The sequence below is a fragment of the Pararge aegeria genome, chromosome 4 (assembly GCF_905163445.1).
Source record: "Pararge aegeria chromosome 4, ilParAegt1.1, whole genome shotgun sequence".
NCBI classification, from domain to species: Eukaryota; Metazoa; Arthropoda; class Insecta; order Lepidoptera; family Nymphalidae; genus Pararge; species Pararge aegeria.
In genome coordinates, this window is record NC_053183.1 from 3,804,549 (window position 1) to 3,823,995 (window position 19,447).

The following is a 19,447-nucleotide window of genomic DNA, read 5'->3' on the forward strand; positions in this document are numbered from 1 at the left end:
CGCGGAGTATAGCAAATTAAGCTTAATTTTCATAATACTTAAGGGTAGGCTTTTTATAACACTTACAATGCCTATCCTTAAGTTTTAACAGTAAGGTTGCGCTGTAGTTTTATTAGAGGGTTTCGGGTTGCCTGCGATTCCCGGATTCGATCCTCGTCGGAGAATATTTGAGAATTCGTAATTACTGAATTTTCCCTGGTCTGGTATGGTGGGGGGCTTCGTCCATGGCGGTTACCAGCCTACCGATAAAGATATGCCGCCAAGCTTTTTAGCGTTCCAGCACGATGCCATGTGGGAACTTCGCGTGGATCTTAGACAGCATAATAACTTAGCAGCAGGTGAGATGCGAAAAAGTGATGAAGAAGCAAGAATGTAGTCAGATATTTAACTCGTGCTTTTCTAAAGAATAGGTAGAGAGTTGTGAACGTTACGAGTATGACGTATTATATTTAAACCAGTATCCGGGACGAAATAATTAAATACAAAAACGCAGACGAAATCATAAGGATCAAATTGATCGTTTATTGCAGTGCGATTATTCAATTAAAAGTTTTATTTACAACGCTAATTTAAGTCTTCATACGGGTTTTAGATTTAAGAAAAAAAAAAAGAGCAAAAAACGTCTAATACATCTATAGCCTGCAGTGTTGCAGCTATGTACAGGTTATTGCTTAGGGTTCATTAAAGGAATTAAAAAGCCTATCTACACATAATTTTGTCGTAGTAATATTATTCAGACATTATTATTATATATTATTTAAAAGCGGTGAGAGCCCAGTGGTTAGGACTTCGACTTCACTTTCGAGGGGGCGAGTTCGAATCCCGGCTCTAACCTTTTTAAGTCATGTGTTTATTAGCAATTAAAATATCACTCGCTTCCTTCAACCGTGAAGGAAAACATCGTGAGGAAACCTGCATGCCTGAAAGTTTTCCATAATGTTCTGTGTATGTAAGTGTGTGAAGTCCACCAAACTGGGCCAGCGTGGCGGCCTTAACCCCCTTTTTTATTGCTTAAAACGCACATAACTTAAGAAAGTAAGAGGGGCGTGCTGGGATTCGAACTAGCCCCCCCGAAACTGAAGTCGAAGTCCTACCCACTGGGCTATCACCGCTTCCACATGTTTTAATGTTACGTAAGCACAAAAGAGTTCACAGCATCAGGCCAAAGTGTTGGCCTTTACTCGTCATAGACCCGCTGTAGGTATGCGCCAACAGCTGTCTATCTCATTTTCATAATGCGTATAAAAAAACTGTCTGCGAATCCCACCGCCGCGGCGGCGCAAAGACACGTGGTTCGAACCAATTCTGACCATTGGAACGGTGCTTTCAGAATAAAAATAAGGCGTTCTTAATTTTTAGAATTTGAAATGGTGTGAGGTACCTGTTGGCTGTTACTAACTCTAATTTATTCTGAACTAACTGCTGCCACGTTAGTGTAGTGATTAGTTTTTTTACGAAGAACTGCTGGATAGAAGCAGGTGTTATTTGCGTAAATCCATAATATATTATGAAAATTAAGCTTAATTTGCTATACTCCGCAAACAGCAGGAAAATCTGTATGGTGTAATTTATAATTTCTTCGATCCTTATACTCCACACCAAACAGATCTTCGGCAATGTACCCTCTACGTTCCGAAACCGGAGCATCTTCAGGAGATGTTGACTCTACAATGAATAGTTGTTAACAGTGAAGTGAATTCATTGTAGAGTCATTACATGCTAGCTCCTATGAGAAAGAAGGCCCTCGCCCCACAGTGGTAAATGGGGTATAATATCAGATGGCTCCCCTGACGTTAACAAGAAAAGAAGATTGTGATAATAGGCGCTAAAGCCCACCAAACCGCATCGGAGCAGCGTGGTGGGTCTATGGTCTAAAAGCCTCTCTCCTATGAGGAAGAAAGCCCTCGCCCCACAGTGGGAAATGGAGTATAATACCAGATGGCTCTCCTGACGTTAAGAAGAAAATGTGGATCACCTATAAACAGAGCCTCAACTCGCAGGGCATGCGAGGAACCCGTCCTACAAAATGCCGCCCTGTGTACATAAACCTGAGGCGTAGTAACCGGAAACCACGCCCTTCAAACCGGAACACAACAATGCTGCTTAGCCGCTGATATAAGCATAGCGGTAGTAGTTAACCGGACGAGCTCTGTCACAAAATTTCTACTACTACTAAAAATTAACCGCAACTTAAACAAAACTACTTTGAAGTCAAGTTAAAAGCATAGGGAATTAGGTGGGGCTTGTCCCGAGCAGTGGGTCCTTAATATGCTGCTGATGGATGAAGAGATGATTATGAATTAAATAGAGATTTAAGAAAAAAAAAAGCTCATTTGCTTGAGTAATATAAATCATTAAAAAGATAATTCGTTTGAGGTCTATAAATCACGACACATTTCTTCGCTATTACGTTAAGTATCTAGTCAGTCTTGATTGAATCCATAGTGTGAACTCAGGCTTGACCGATTTATATTCATCTATAATCTGTCTAGAAGCACCGATGCACTAAACTAGACGAATTTTATTACCCAGTATTGACGTGCCAACTGGTTTATCAATTTAATAATTTCACGTCAGTTTTATGTCGTATCCATACTGGTATTATAAATGCGAAAGTGTATGTATTTTATATTTTATCTATTTGTTTGTTTGTTACATTTTATGTTAAGCTCCCCAGTACTCTAACCTGAAGAAATGTGCCACTGATTACTTGCATCCTGGATACATAACATGCTATTTTCAATCCCGGAAAAGAGAGAGACCCTTTTTCATGAGATTACTAAAAAAAGCTTTGATACCTTTGTACGGCTTTACAGCTAGACCAATCTTATTTATTTATTTTTACTCTTAATTTGTATAATACATGAAGTTCTGAAAAACAAAAAAAAATAACAGACACTTCAAGTACGGACGTACGATACAGAAGGGAACTTTATCGTTAAGTAGCGATCTCTGCCAGGCAACCTTAGGATTAGGAAAACTACGATCTTGGAATACATTATACTTTTAGTCCGAGAAAATAAACGCTTCCGAAGGATTTTTAAAAAACGGAAACAGTCGCGGACCAAGTCGTACGCTACAAGTTATTTTTCCATCCGCGATCTGCGATTCAGTTGTTTGTCGGAAGTTCGATGACTCGTCGGAACACTCAACAAAATAAAGTCTTTTGGAAGTTCATATCAGCGACTGTTATAAGTGAGAATGTGGTTTGCCGAATCCGCGGCTCACTTATCCGACAACCGATAGTTATATTATCTAAAGAATAAATAAAACAAATACCAATATCACACACAGAAAATCGCCCAACCGCGATCCAGTGTGGAAATTATCGCTTAAACGCTTTTTTTTTGTTTTTTTTGGATTGTGGGTAGTTGATAATTTAAACAGCGTAACGCGGGTTTGGCGAGCCTCGGAATGAGGCTATGCCAGTGAAAGTTTGAACCCTAGGGCTCAAAGAAGCGACGGGATCGTCGGCCTGAGGGCGCCTTATATTGTGTGGCCGAACCTCGGCTCAGGCGACGATTGGTGTGACGGGGTTTCGGACGGTCATTTGTCCCCACGCCTCCGAGGCTGTGGTGTGAGCCACCGTACTGATGACGCCAGAAGTCGGGGCCCTGGCTTCGCCGGCGAAGACGCTGTGCAGATGTTAACTGTACATCCTGATAAGGAGCACTATCAGTAGAATTCTGATCGTCAGGGTCGTGAAGAATATGTTTATACCTCCTCTTGTTGAGGGGCGCGCTAAGGTTGTGTGAGTAAAAAGAAGCCGCAACTCCATACACTATAAGAGGGTTGGGATAAAAGACGCTAAACTAGCGACTTCAATACAGAAATTGCCCCCAACACTAAACGACGGTACTAAAAGTAGCGTGTGTGCTATGACGTGAACATATCGAGGTTTTTGGAAGCAGAAATCGCCGGCCCATTAGCTCAGTTGGTTAGAGCGTCGTGCTAATAACGCGAAGGTCGCGGGTTCGATCCCCTCATGGGCCAATGACTTTTTACCGAAATGCATGTTTATTATGTTTTTATTTAGGTGTGTACGAATAAAATATAATTTGCATTGGAAGGTCTGTTATTTTGCATAAATACATGTAATATGATAGACATTAGGTATATATATTGAGATTTCGCTTCGTTTTTTAGTCCGATTTCCTGTCTACGCTTAAAAAATGTATATCGCTATTTGGGGTTCTTTGGATTAGCATGAAATGGTAATTTTTAGTTTTGTTGCTGTCCCGCAATCCAATGAAGTGTTTTTGACTAAAACGCAATGCAAGGACGAAAAGAAAACCATTTCTTCTATTTTTGAACGAGTTTTTTTTTATTTATAACTATTGAAGAGTGTTTGCGATAAGAAATGAAAGTATTTTGAGTTGGTCGGATTTCGGCCACGTGGCGATGCCCCTGGGAGCATAAGACGTGAATTCGAAGGTAAATAGTGAATTCTTCAACAAGACAGTAATGCAATGTCTTACGTTAAGGGCGAAGGAACAAATCCCAAGCATTAAGAGGAATTTTAGAGTAACTCCAGAGGTGTAGCAAGGAGACCAATATTTTACCTTTTTTTTTACTTTAATTTATTATTAACTAATGTTAGATCGAATTTAAATGAGATCGTCACAGGAAACCTACAGAACCAGCCACGGGCATGTGCGACTAACGTCTAACAAATTAATTAAAATAATAGATAGCTTATTAATAAGTCGTAAAACTAACACTGTAACTAGAAATGATAATGTCAATGTTCTTGAGCGTGCACGATGTTATCAGGAAAACATTGTTAAGATAACTCAACAGAATTATTAATAATTCTATGCTTATTTATTTATTTAGTACCGATTTATGAAAAAGGATGAGGATAAGTTATTATGTAAACAAAATAACTTATCTCTTATGGAATTTCCAGGAGCCAAAATTGAAAGGGTGAATGTTGAATAGGTACGTACTGTACCTAACTATAATATTAACCACTGACTAACCGCGTTATTCGTTAGATTTTCAATTCATAAAGTAAACAACTTAAATTACATGATAATAAATAGGAAAATTTGAATTTGTAAATAAATCAAAATTCATTTATATAAAGTAGACCTAGTTTATAAGCAATTTTGAAACGTCAAGTCAGTCGCGACCTTACCATCCGATCGTAAGGCAGATTCTACCGAGAAGCCGGCAAGAAACTCAGCAGATTGCTCTTTTTCAACATCATTTTATAGTTTATCTTGTGAGGGATGAGAGCGTTGCAGCCTGCTTCCAAGCAGCCTGTTTAATATCTATTTTTGCCATAACGACTGAACCAATCTTATTGAGATAACGTAATATACCTATAATTTGAATTGCGAAGGTTTTCCACGATGTATTCTTTAGACTTTAAAATAGGTAAGTCTTATTTATCCAAAAACGAATTTGTTCTCCCGATATAATTAAGCTATCACCGCGTTTTACGGGATGGTAATTCTACGGTTCTTCTCATTACTCTCGGTGGCTTGCAGAGTATTTCTGCGGCCTTCTTATTAGGCCGGTCATCATATCAACCCATTACCACGGGTCCACGGGCACGGGTCTCCACCCATAATAACAAGGGGTTAAGGCCGTAGTCCTCCAAAATAGCCCAGTTCGGATTTGTAGACTTCACACACCTTTGAGAATATATCCGGCCAATAGTACCTAAATGTTATTATCAAAGATGAATAGTTATAGTAATTACCTGGCTAGTGCATGCGCTCCACAGATATACGCAGCTCCCGAGTCCCACGCTGAGCACGTTTTGCGCGGACCAGTCCACCAGGTTCAGGTAGAAGTCGTCTTGCAACTCTGGAGCGTCTAGCACCTACAACACAAAGAAAATTGTTGCTTGTTGCTATGCTATTTATCATAGTATAGTAGGAACATCTGCTGAACATCGTTGGTCTAGTGTTGAGCATGTTTGCATGCGATCACGAGGTCGTGGGTCTTATCCCTGGGGATAATTGGGGATTTCTATTTATAAATTCTTAGTAATAATAATATTTTTTATTACAGGCATTAAGGCTCATATTAAATACATTATTTCTATGTAACTAAAAGATAATTAAAAAATCAATACATAATATTTAAATATGCGAATCACTGCCGCACACACATCACTCACATCACTCGTTCACTCACTCACTCATGAGTACTAGCCCGAAGTTTAGAAATTGGCGGGAATACATTCCCGTTGCTCGGAGAGCAAGTGGAGCCCCCATCGAGGGAATGGCGAATGCATCTGTGTCTAAGCACACACTTGTGCACTACAACATCTCCGGCGTAATTGCAAAATCTCTCTGAAGATACAGACACAAAAGGCTTAACAACTACGCCTCAGGACACAGGGCGGCACTTTGTAGGGCGGGTTGCATGCCCTGCAAAGTGTTGCTCTGTTTATATGCGACGGTTTTACACTAACCATCTCATAGGGCATCTGCTTGGTCAGTCAATTATTACTATGAAAAAAGAAAACAAAAAAAAAAATTGACCAATGTGATCGAAATCGTTCAGGGCAACTGTCAGTAGGACCTAGTCGCTAATGCCCGTTTTCACAGAACCTAGGAATCGCCTTAATCTAATGCGAAGTGATTTAGATGATTCCTGGAGAATAAAAACGTACCAAGAACTCTTATGTGTACTCTTAGGTGCCGTCTAAAGTTACGACGCCGATCCGGCGGATCAAAAAGTTTAGGGGACTCTTTAACTGACATTTGACAGATGTAAAAAAATATGTATTACTTTTTATTTCGTAATTTTAAATTCAAACAAAAATTAAAAAATATGATAATACAAACATAAAATACAGCCTTTACACCTAGTGGCAAGAACCATACACAAGTTAGGTTATTTGAGTTGCCTAGTGAAAATCGATTGGTGAAATGTAAATGTATGCCTAGGAATCTTCTTTGATTAGACGTAACTTACTTAGACACTGACTTTCGTTCGTTCGTTTCGTTCGTTAGTGAAACCATTTACATTAGTAACATTTACCTTGAAAGGGATCCTTGAAATCTTTCTTGTAGCTTTACGTGGCGATCGCAGTAGCTTTTGTGACTTGGCTGACACAGGCGAAAGACTGTAAGGTGACGGGTCTATATTCTCCTGAAACAAAGAAAAAAATTTGCATCAAAACAAATGTCAAAAGAAACACAGTTTATTTTTCGAAGCGTTCGCTTTGGATAAGAGATGGATTCTGAAGAAACCCATAAAACGTGTGAATAAAACAAAAGTTAATTTCAAATGGTATAATGATGTTTAGCTCGTGGTCGTAAAGTGCACTAAAATAAGTAAACGCAATAAAAAACCTGAATCAAATAAACGTGACAGAGCAAAGACCTAATGTTAAATTATAAAGTCGAATGACGAGACAGGTAATAAAAAAAAGTGGCATGCATTTTTCGTTGGTCGTTTCATTTGAGACATAATATTGAGATGATTTGCTTAAGAAGCTTACGCAATAACTAAGTATGTAGTAGAAACTTATAAACGTTTGTTTGTAATTCAATCAACACTCGACAACTTGAGAGACAATAAAATGATTGGACAAGGAAATAAATTAAATTTAATCGAAAATTTTAACTACTTCTTTAACTGAATCTTTCGTAAGCGAATACAAGCGCGGGTCAGCAACAATAAAAAATAAAACTTTATTTAGTACTGCTATAAAAACGTTTTGTTACAGGTATCTCTTGACATACTCATTATAGATACAGAGTAAACTCATCAAGATACGATGACCGAAATAATTGACTTGAGATTTCAGTCTAAATTAACTATCGGACAATGTATACGAGATTGTACAACGTACTATGATTGTTGAGTATAACGAAGTAATATAAGGAAGCACATCCTAAGCACGATAAATCAAGAGACGGCGTAAGATTATCCATTGAAGCTGTACACATAAGCGACTCGCGTAATTAACAGAGTCAGAAAACCCTGATGGAATAAAAACTACGAGACAAATTGAATCAACTAATTCAAACGCCATAGCAGCAGCATTGTTCCTTTAACAACAAAAAAGAACAGAAGTCTTTGTAAGATCTTCAACAGAGTTGCAAAATCGTAATTTTATATAAAAAAAAATCATAAAACAATAACAAATTAGCAAATTATTACACTTGGATACCGTAATTTCTTTTTTTATCGGAACTGTGTCGGTCGATTGTGAAAATCTAAGAGGCCCAGTTGGGGAATTGTCTACAAAACTTCTGAAGCGTAACGCTCAGTCCTTGAAAGGTTCAGCTACCCGTATTCTTTTGTAGGTATCGCGTTAAAAAAATACTGAAAAAAAAAAACTACGGCAACAAATTTAGCTCTGTACATTTTTTAGCGTCTCGATTTGTCAGCAATTTTTTTTACTACGAGCTTTCAATTCATTATCATACTACTTATATTAATTTTCTTTGATTGGTATTATTATACCGAAGAGAATAATAGTACACCCATTAAAGGTGAAGCTACTACCGCTACATTGCTCTACATTTTTTAATGTACGTCCTGGGCGAAAAAAGTAACCATTAGATGAATATAATGTTTTTAATTTATTATCTTACTATAATACCTACTGTTGAGAAGTCGAAGGAACTTCTCGGTAATTTACTGCAAAAAGTGCACATTTCGCGTAAACTCACGGCCATAAACGCGACCATGAACCCTGTTTATTGCTGTCTATATGAGTAACAAATGTTCATAAAGCATCGCAAATTTCGTGGGACAAAATGTAGGATGTCATTTCTACCTCCAAACCTAAACTTCGAAACAAATAATATTTTTCTAGGATAGAATAAATTTAAATGGCGTGGGTGAAGATATGTTGAGACTAAGAAAAGCCCACTCAGTGTTTAAACCATTCCGCATGAAAAGGACACGTCTTGCCGCCTTTGGAACCACATTATTGCGATTCAAATGGAAATATAACTGTGTTGTGACACCCACTTCAAACAAAAAACATAAGGCGCTGGCGCATAAACACGAACGTTAAGCGCACTCACAATAAATATTGTTGATAAAAAAAGGGATTTACACGTAATACAACAAGATATCGAAGGCATAACCGTTACATTGAATATAGGTTATACAATCGTTACAAATAAAGAAACTCAGAGCAAATAAGATTCAGCACGTGAACACCTATGAATGAAATAACGGGTCTGCTGAAACAAGATTGAAAGTGCATTGTGTGCATGATGATTAATTCACAACTGCCACTTAAGAAGATATTGACTTAGTAAACGCCCCGCCCACCGTGTAGTCTTCGCTCCAGTGGCCTTGGTATGTGGTCGAAAACGAATGCATATTAATATATTACGTAAGCCGAAAATTGCCTGCAGGAAATTGCAACTGGTTTTTAAAACGCGCACGCAGGTACATCAGCTGAGATTCACGTGGATAACAAATTCAGAGATGATTCTTGAGAAACATAACATGTTTGGTAATGTTGCCTATCGCTAAAAGCGGTATTGCAATTATGTATATCTCTCGCTCATCTTATAATGAGACGTAAAATAAATCAATAATTGGGCACGGTGATTTTACAAAATCCGATGATATATGAGAACATTACATTTAAAACGAGGAATCGCAATGGGCATTATAAATATATGATTAATATTAGAAAACATAAGTAACGCATAATTAAGTAGGGATTAAAAGAGTTACCTCGGCTATGCTATAAAGATAAAAAGCTAATGCTAAAAAGATTTGACCTCTTTAACAATTTGCGTTACTAATGCCATTTTGATTAGACGAATTAGGTTTTTACATAATGTTAGAAAAACATTACTTTGCTTAAAGCAATTTTACATCACGTCATGGTGTAATAAAAACACAAATAGAATATTTACCTAACACTTACAGCGTGTTTTGCTATCATCACCATTTTATAAAGTATTTATTCTAATAAAAAATTAAACTAGAATCGACATCCTGCACTTAAAATTAAGTACAAAATGAGATGAGGATATAAATATAGAAAGGCCAAAGTGGCATTACGCGACGGTAGTGATCATTGCATGGACTAGGGTATATAAAGAATGTATAGATCCGCAATTGACTATTTCCTCCACTGACAATTGGCCTATTCAACGAGAATAGACAAAAAGTGCCGCACAATAGATCGCAAAACGATATGAATTATACAATGGGCATCGACCCAATGGATGTGCAGTACATCTTCCAGCAGCTACTGAATATGACGTATATTCAGTTATTGTGAAGGAATGTATGAATGTGGAGTATTTTAATGATAAACTTAATAGGCCTATTTATAATGTTTAAACAAGATGTAAAAAAAAGGCAAAAAAAGCATTTAAATAGATTAAGAATAACAGAATGCAGCGCACGAATTATACTAATGACATGACAGCTTTGAGAAAAAGTAAAAGAAAAATTTCAATAAAACGCAAACCACAATGATGTAAGATGAATGAGCAATCAGAATTCAAGTTTATTAACCTCAGGCAGCAGACGCATAAAAAGCCAGAAATCTACCATGTAGTGACTAGATCTTAGATAACAGATTGATTGGTACTATAAATGGATGGCATATTTTGTGACCTGCGCATATCCGTAAACAGGTCACGTTAGATACGCATATAAAAATAAGTTACTGTACAAATCCACGGTCAGCTTTCAGTTAATCCAAATAGAATACAAATCTTCACAGAACTAATTTGAATTTCACGCGTCTGTGCTGTCACAACGTGTCTTTATCGCGCAGCCAACACGAATAGTTGGAAAAACGTCACAATCGCAACATGTACGTAGTATGTAACTCCAAACACCTTTGTGTGTTGAACCTCGCATTTTGACTGACTATAAATGCGTCGACGACTACGATACGACGATACGTTTCTGTGAAATGAATTTAAAATCAAGTTATTATAAAGATTAAAACGACGGTCTTGATGCATGTTGCATGGTGTTTCACGCGTTTTAGACAATACGACTACAACGATCTGCAATTTAAGCCGGCATAGTGAAACAAACTTGTCTATGCCATCAGGATTCTTCTTCAGTAATTAAACACGAAACTCCAACATAATTGTTCCAAGTTATGGAGTATTGAATAATTATGCGATAAAATAAGCTAAGTTAGCTGGCGAGTATCTCAGAAAGTGTAAAAAAAATAATGAATATCCGCGGTGTAAGTCAAAGTCACGCTAATTAGAATATGGTGTCGTGAATTTAACTCAATACGCTGGTTCAATTGACTTAACAATGTAAACAAACGTAACCCTATGGGGCCTCGATCGCAAAAGCCTCTGCAAACAAGGAGTTGTGTATATAGTGGAAAAAAATTAAGGCCAAGTAGATACCTCTTGCGAAATTCCCTCGCGTATCAGTAGGTGTTTTTTCTGTAAACAAAACAAAGAGTGAACACGGATGAGCACTTCTGACTTTAAAAGCTGATGACACAGGAGCTACGCTTATTATAATTTTAACTTCACTTGATTACAAAATATTATTTTCTTGTAATATAAAACGTGAACGAAACAACAACAAGAACGTAATGCAAAAAGAAGAACTTGTATGAAAACTTTATATTTACATCAAAATGGATGTAATTTAAAATATCATTTATCACTATCCTCACCCCCATTGCACTGACGAAGACAGAAATTTTTAAATTCTCTTTTCTAAACTGGCATCGGGGGCCGCCTGCTTACCGTGCTATCCAAGGGCTTCGGTTGGACAAAACCAACTTCCTTTGTTCCTACATGTTACTTTTTTGTAACAACTGTAAATCAACAACTGTTAACCCAGGACCTTGTCATCGATCCATAGTCAAGCATTTATAACCAAAGAAATGCCACAACACAGCCCGAATAGGATGTACCATAATACAAAACATTATATTTGGGTGTAAAAGGCTACGAAGTCGAGAATGAGGATTAGAATTCAGTTTTTAATTTCTTTGTTTTTTTAAATTCAAATAACAATAGAGGTAAACGAACATCTCGCCTGACACCTATAATACCAAAGGCCAATCCTAGGTTCAGATCGAATATAATACCTAACGAACAGCCAATAAAGTATTCCATTGTCGAGATACGTGTTCCCGCAGTGAGGTGTCAGTCAACGACTCTGTCGTATTAGGAAACTACAACATTTCATGTATCAGATAACACATAGGACATATGCATGGTGATTAGTGACTTGTAAATGTCAATCAGAGGACTTTCAATCATTGTTATTATATTAAAGTTATATTATTGAAAAAAAAAAAATCATATAGAGGCACTTACACATCAGTAAATGACATCTAACAATCAAGGCCACGAATGTACCAGATACAAACACCGGTGGGCATTTGGCAAAAAATACGTTTCGATATAATTAACGAGAAATGTCGACCGAGACTCTTGGAAATTAAGAGCAGCAACCACACAATGACTCCAAACGTGACTAGGCTCTAATACAGGGACAATCTAAGACATGATCTAGATTGTAAGAACACAACGGCATCGGCAGCCCGCCAACTATTCTCAAAAACAACTACAAAGAAATCGATTTCATGCAGCCAGATGAAAAAAAAAATGCATCTATCGGATCTAATATTGCAAAAGTGTCAATTCATCCCCTGACAATGACCGCGAGACTAGATTAAAACTTGTATCTAGCTTGGTGAGTTGTCTTTGCTACGAAACGTAATTGTTGACGTTTGAGCCATTTGATCTGCAAATAAACCTGACGTAATTAAGTATATAATTTGGGATAGTTTTTATTGTATGATTTAAATATCCTGGAACGCTAAAACCTTACATGTATCATATATTTAATTAGTTAATGGCTTCTAAGATCAGTATTAACGCTTTTTGTACCTCTATCATTACTTGCAATTCACGTGAGTAACAACACTTAGTCACGGTTTAGATTGCGAAAACAATAAATTGGAATCAATTTCTCTAGGCGTTATTATCCCTCTCCCGAAGGATGCGGAACGACCAATTACCCATAGCGTGAACCGATCGAATTCTAGACGATTAGAGTTTTAGAACTTCGAAAATTAGCATTAAATTTCAAATGGAGCCACAAATACTTTTTGCACCTATGCAAAAATACGTCACGCCGTACACTTCGTGCGTTGAAAATTTCAATCACGGAAACGTTCCGACTTTTACTAGAGATAATAAATTAAAAAAGAGCCAGCAGTGACTGAATACAAACGGACCAATGAACCCCGGGATCGCAGGCATCATTGAAATGCGCAAGCGCAAAATTTGTAAATTGCAAAGCGTCTAGACTTTTATCCGATCAAGGTCTCAACGCAAAAAGCATTAGATAAACCACAAGATGACGATTCGTCGCGCCTGCATGTTAGTTATGACGGAAAGCTTAATCCGTGAGTGGGTATGCAATTGCAAACACTCTTAAAACAGGCGCAAGCGACATACTCAGTTTAATGCTCAAGCTCATACCGAAACTAACTATTATTTTGTATAAAATTATTTAAAAATTAATATTGCTAGTTGACTTCATTAAACATATTTTAAGATTCACTAAATCACTTTATATTCATTCTTAAATTAACTGTCTCCACTTAATTTTCAACTCAATCAAAAATATTTCCAGATATATTCTTTATAATTCATTTATAAATACTCCTGCGTAAAATACAATTTTTTTTTTAATTAGTCGAATGCTCTACCTTGTTAAATTAGAGGTGATTTACCCCGGCAACATGTCAGGTGGAGAACTTAATAAAAAATTGGCACGTGTTCTCTGCTTAATAGGTTTTTTTGTGTATGCTACCAAAACTACGCTTTTATACAAAAAAAGCTTCTAGATATTTTCTTATGTAAATCGCTTAAATATATGTTTTTAGTCAAATATGATGGTATATGATCGATAAGCAAATATTTTAAGCTTTCAAGACACGGGCATTAAAACGTTTTTGTTATGTAAATGAGTGATTGTAAATAAATTTTGCATTAATACAAAATGGCAAGCACGTATGATTAATCAATAACGTTGAATAAACTTAAAACAAAGTAGGGATCGCAATAATCAAAATTTAGGGAGTAACAAAAATGTGTGATAACAATAAATTGACGAGAAATACTTCGGTGGCCAAAAATTAGCATATATTCAAAGCTCCGAAGCAAATTTATTTGGAGACGCATTGGGAATTGAGTCACTGTCAATGCATTCTCATGACAAAAGCCGAAATTTGTATTCAATGGTCAATGCATGTGTAATCAAGTGGGTGGTACCCATAGCACAAATCTAGAATGCCATGAATTTTGATGGCTCCGATCATCCGATAGTATTTCATTGCTTTTAGTTTAAGAATTAGTAGTTAATTTGCTTTTTCACTCTGCATAAAATGGGACTATTGATGTCCCGATGTCAAAGACTCATTCGAAATCTGAACCATCATTCTTGTATAGATTACATTCATTAATAGTTTTCTTGACTGACCTGTTCAGGAAAATATGCATTCACACCGAAAGACAATTGACTTGTGCCGCTAATTCAAGTATTTCAATTAACACATCAGCAGATGATCATACTTCTATAGCATTAGGCGACCTCTTGACTTCAGTAACGAAGATATAGGTACTTCACTTTTTGCGAACAGCCTGTTGACAGCGGGGTCATATACATCGTGAGGGTCGTGAATACCAATCAATGCTCTGACAAGACGCTAATGCACATAAATGGCTATACGCAAAAAATCTAAGAAACATCCGAGTTTGGTTGAATAAAATTATTTATGACTTTTTTATCGTCATCGAAGTCTAGGCATATACAAACCTATCTGTGATTTTTGCCGTAGCAACAACTCAGAAATGCGATAGGCATTCTGACATGTTGCAATCATCGAAAGACAAGTCCTAATTTAATTGGCTTTTTTTTTCAATTATATTAAGTACGTGAATTCGGTGTAGCTAATAATGTCAAACCTAGCATAAATACCTGATTTAGTTAAAGCATTTGTTTCTTAAGATAAGAAACGTCGCAACCGAATATTTGCTTAGAAGATAAACCAGAGACGTCAAGGTTATTAAGACTGCAAAGTTCTTTCTTCTGCTTCTTCCTATTTGAAACTTGTGTTATAAAAAAGTATATTTAAAGTTGTAAGCTCGCTTTTGTATGTATGTAAAAAAACTGTCGGAGCAGTCGCTAGTCGTGACCAGCACATTACACATGCATCCGACCGAGCTCCGTATTGAAAAAACACATCGACACTCAAATGACATGCAAAAGTTAATATTCTAAGCGTTTGACCGTAAAATTTTAATAAATTATTTTAGGTCGTTGTCACCACTGGAGTGATGTCAGTCGGACAGACAAATGACGGGCCAAAATTTTTGCCGCTGGTAAAAAACAATGGCATTGTATTGGGCGTAATGGCCGGTGAAAAAAGATGCACAAGCAATAAAATTGGGAGGTGCGATTAATAAAACCTTGAAATTATCCTTGCTTAGAATACCTGTATGTCAATTATTATTAGTTGTTTCGAATTAAAGAAAATTATGAAACTTAAATATGAACAACGCACATACGCCTAAATCGACATTAGTCTTTATTTTTATATCTTCTGAAAGTGGTTAGAATGGAAGCGGTGCTATTCCGTTAAGATTAATGCGAGGCGTCTTTTCATTATTCATCCTAGGAAAGAACAAAAAGTCTCATTAAATGTATAAATTGAAATCAAACTAATGAATAACAGAGCTTTATTTAAAAATAAGAAAGGTCATTGATTTTAGGGCGATGATAAGAGTGCATCTACCATAACAAATAAATAACATGTGAAGATAGATGACCCAAAGTAACCGACCATGCCAGAATGGCCATGGTCAATCGTCACTGCGCATAGTTCTAAAGACAGATGGAGCGTTGGAGAAAAAATCCGTAGATGCTGGGGAGGCAATCCCGCAATTGAAAACGCAACTTTGATAAGCTGCTTCAATAGAGAGCGAAACAAACGGGGTCAAGCGAGTCACAGAGAGCTGCTGGATAGCACAAGACCGTGGCATGGGAATCTCTACAAGATATTCTCTCTATATGTCCAGCAATGCCATGAATGAAATGTTATGTATTTATTTATTTATTTATTTAATGACGTTACTATTTTTTACGTTAAATCTGCTGCTTAATAAACTATACATTACTTTTTCCATTCCTTCGTCTCCTTGATAGTTAATGAAAAATAAAGTACCATCTGGCTTCTTTAAGCTTTGCGGTATACGAATTTGCATTTTGAACGAGTAGTATTTATGGAATCGTGCAAAAAAAAGCCTTAGAATATGATTTTTGTTGATATAATCATTGTCACTGACACGCTAAATGGCTGCGTGGCGATAATTGAAACACAAAGGTATTTTTGCAAGTGGACACTTTATTTCTTCTTTACAGACCCGACACGTTTACTCGTGTTTGCTTAACACTAAAAATGTGATGCTCCTATGTTTGTTCAAGTTGTGTACCTACTTTTTTCAAGCTACGACGAAACGTAATGAATATTAATTTCGGGTTTTCTTTTTTGCACATAAGTATCGTGTATTGATAATGTTGAAATTGTTTGTAGGTTATTAGTATTTGGAATTCGCGGGGTCCGACTGATATTAATTGGAAGTAAATGAAGCGTAACTAATAAGCGTAGCTAGCTAGCAACAAATGGTTAAGCCATAAGCATAACCTTTGAAGACCTCTGAAGCTGCAGTACGTTTTGACAAATGAAGAATGTCCACCTACCAATCATGTCAGTTTTCTGAACTAATGTGGTTTTGAAGGTAATACGCTTCGAAGACATAACTATTTTTTTGGTTTTGAAAGTATACTTGACCATTTTTTTTTAAATTTGCATACAAGCTATGACACAAACAATTAATTAAAAGTGTTATTATATAATTTGCTGTATATTAGTGGAACGGAACTTGTGAAAATACTTTTTGAGAAAAACTTCCTTAAACCAGTAAGGCGGTAAGTGGATTGAGTTACCCAATTTATAACAATCTGAAATACAGCAAGGTTTCTGTGGCATTATACAAGTAAGCTCATAACACCCTAGACTGCTTTATTACATGCCGTCAGACGAATATTAATCAATTAAAAAAAAATTTGCGAAACGTGGAAAAATTACCTTCCCAGAACATTCGCGAATGTTCGTGTACCTACGCTACATAAAATTTTTCACACGCCATCTTGTTTTCCGTTTTATACCTAGTTAGGCACCAATTTCTCACGGATTGCGAATTTATTTCGTTCAGCCTGGAAGGATTTCCTACAAAATCACATTATACCTACATCCTCTGCAAACGTGTTTGTATTTTATTTTTATGTTTCTAATTGCATATAGTATAGATAACTAGGTTTAAAGTTTCAAACCAGCGTGCCTAACGACCTACCGTCGTACATTTGCATAAATAATTACGAGACAAAAGAATAAATTATAAAGCGTCCATTACTTTACTGCCAGGAGGCAAAGCTTCTGTACATAGTGACTTACGTTTGAAGATGTTAATTCAAACTCAAAATTCATTAGGACGTAAATATACGAATACACATATTAAGTATATTACAGGAATGTCATTCGATAATTAGATCGTCATTACAAAAGAGGCCGGCGCGCGTTTGTGCAATAAGTAAACAATACTTTGTATCGGCATGTTATGGAGTGTTGAATAACATCTCTAGTAGCTACATAAAGTGTTAATAGCATCGTGATTAGAGCTTCCGTTTTCCTTTCGGGGTGACCAAGTTCGATCCTCTGTAGAACTCTCTGAACTTTGAGGTACGAGAGTTTTTAATGTAAGCAATAAAAATAACACTTGTTTTAAGGTGAAAAACATCGTTGTCGTCTGAGATTTCTCCATAATAGTCTACTAATTCGCACTAGGCCAGCATGACTACGGCCTTAACCCCTCTCATTCTCATTCTGAGAGGAGACACGTGAACTATCAACCTAACCAAGCCTTGGTTTCATCTATGAAGCTGTATCTCGGATAAAACCGAGGTTACCTAAACCTACACACCACACACTACCTACAGGCTTTCATCCTATGAAGTGTCAAATCGCTCCAAAAGTTGTCATTATGCACAAACTAATAAAGTGTAAAAAGTAAATTACAGTCCAGAACGTAAACTTAAGAAATAAATGCTCCATAAATATCATATGTAAAAGAAAACTTCAAAATAAGGAACCCCCAGTCATAATGATCAACTCTAACATTTACTACCCTACTTAATTTAAAATCGAACCACCTAAAAAGGCTCGAAAACAAGGACAAAAAATACAACAAACACATCTTCGGAAAACTAATAATTTCTGTCCCCTGGGTAGATGGTAGGTGGGATGGTGGTTATTAACGTTTACGACTTCGGATACCATACGCTATGGAGACAGGCGCTAAAAGTTTCAAATTACACTTTACTAATTCAAAACCAACGCGCATAAATTGAAAAATTGCTAAAAAAAAAAATATGGTAGCTCAACTATAAGAAGTAAAGAGTGCGAGAAGATGCTAATGTAATAAAGATTAAAGCTAAGAGACTTGCTGCCTTTAGCAGACCGCTCCAAATGTGACTTCTTATCACTGATTTACATTATTCCACTGTTCTGAATCCAGTAAGTTTTTTCCAATGGATTATATGTAGTTGTCAATTTATTCTCAAGTCGATTTAGTCACAAATATTATTGTATTTTTGAAAGATACTGGAATCGACGTCTTGGCTATTCTATTCGCAGACTATTAGACGATTTACATTATTCCAATAGCAATATATTACAAGATTTCATCACACTAGAACGGTTATACAATTATATACAATGAACATTTAAACTAGGAAACTCTGTAGGTACAGATTAACAAAGATATAATTCCATACCATAAACATCATAGAATTACGCAAAGTAGCGCCTGCTTTACAATATTTACTAGAATGATGTGAACGGGCTATTATAAGTCGAACGAACCATCATATGACCCTATAATAAAATCTCCTAAGCATGGCATTCTACGAGGTTTATTTTTTAAATCCACAAAGATACTGTCACAACAAGATCCGATCCACATTAGATGTTCAACTTTACGCGACATAATGGCCCATTTGAATACATTGGCAAATTTAATTCAAAACCACCATCAACGGGTTAAATACAGAGGTCAAGTGTATTACGAGAGTCTCCTTTGAAAATTTTCGGGTCAAACGGTAATTTCAGTGCGACGAGATCATATAATACGCGTTTTCGCCAAAATTTTAAAAACTTTGACGACAATAATAAAATTCACAGATTTTTGAAACAAAAAATACTGTTGCATCTTTAGTTTTAGCGGAGGCGTTTTATTGCGTGTGCAAATCAAAGGGTACAGGAAAAATAAAAAGGACATGCATTCGGACAAAGGTCGTCCATTATTATTTTCTAAATAACTCGTCAAGTTTCGGAGGAAAAAAAATATTTGAAAATATATCAACATGATGCGTT

The 19,447-nt window shown here is 36.5% G+C and overlaps 1 protein-coding gene and 1 non-coding gene across 2 annotated transcripts in view; one reads left to right on the forward strand and one right to left on the reverse strand.

Annotated features, from left to right (window-relative positions):
* Nucleotides 1-19,447, reverse strand: part of LOC120637674 (fizzy-related protein homolog) — a 78,696-nt gene that overhangs the window by 12,425 nt on the left and 46,824 nt on the right. The window contains exons 3-4 of the mRNA XM_039909614.1: nucleotides 7,003-7,113; nucleotides 5,711-5,833 (exon numbers count right to left, since the gene is read on the reverse strand). Coding sequence (XP_039765548.1) covers nucleotides 5,711-5,833; nucleotides 7,003-7,113 — 234 coding nt within the window. The remainder of the gene's footprint in view (nucleotides 1-5,710; nucleotides 5,834-7,002; nucleotides 7,114-19,447) is intronic.
* On the forward strand, nucleotides 3,920-3,993 carry Trnai-aau. The gene has a single exon. It is a non-coding gene; the product is annotated as a tRNA-Ile (tRNA).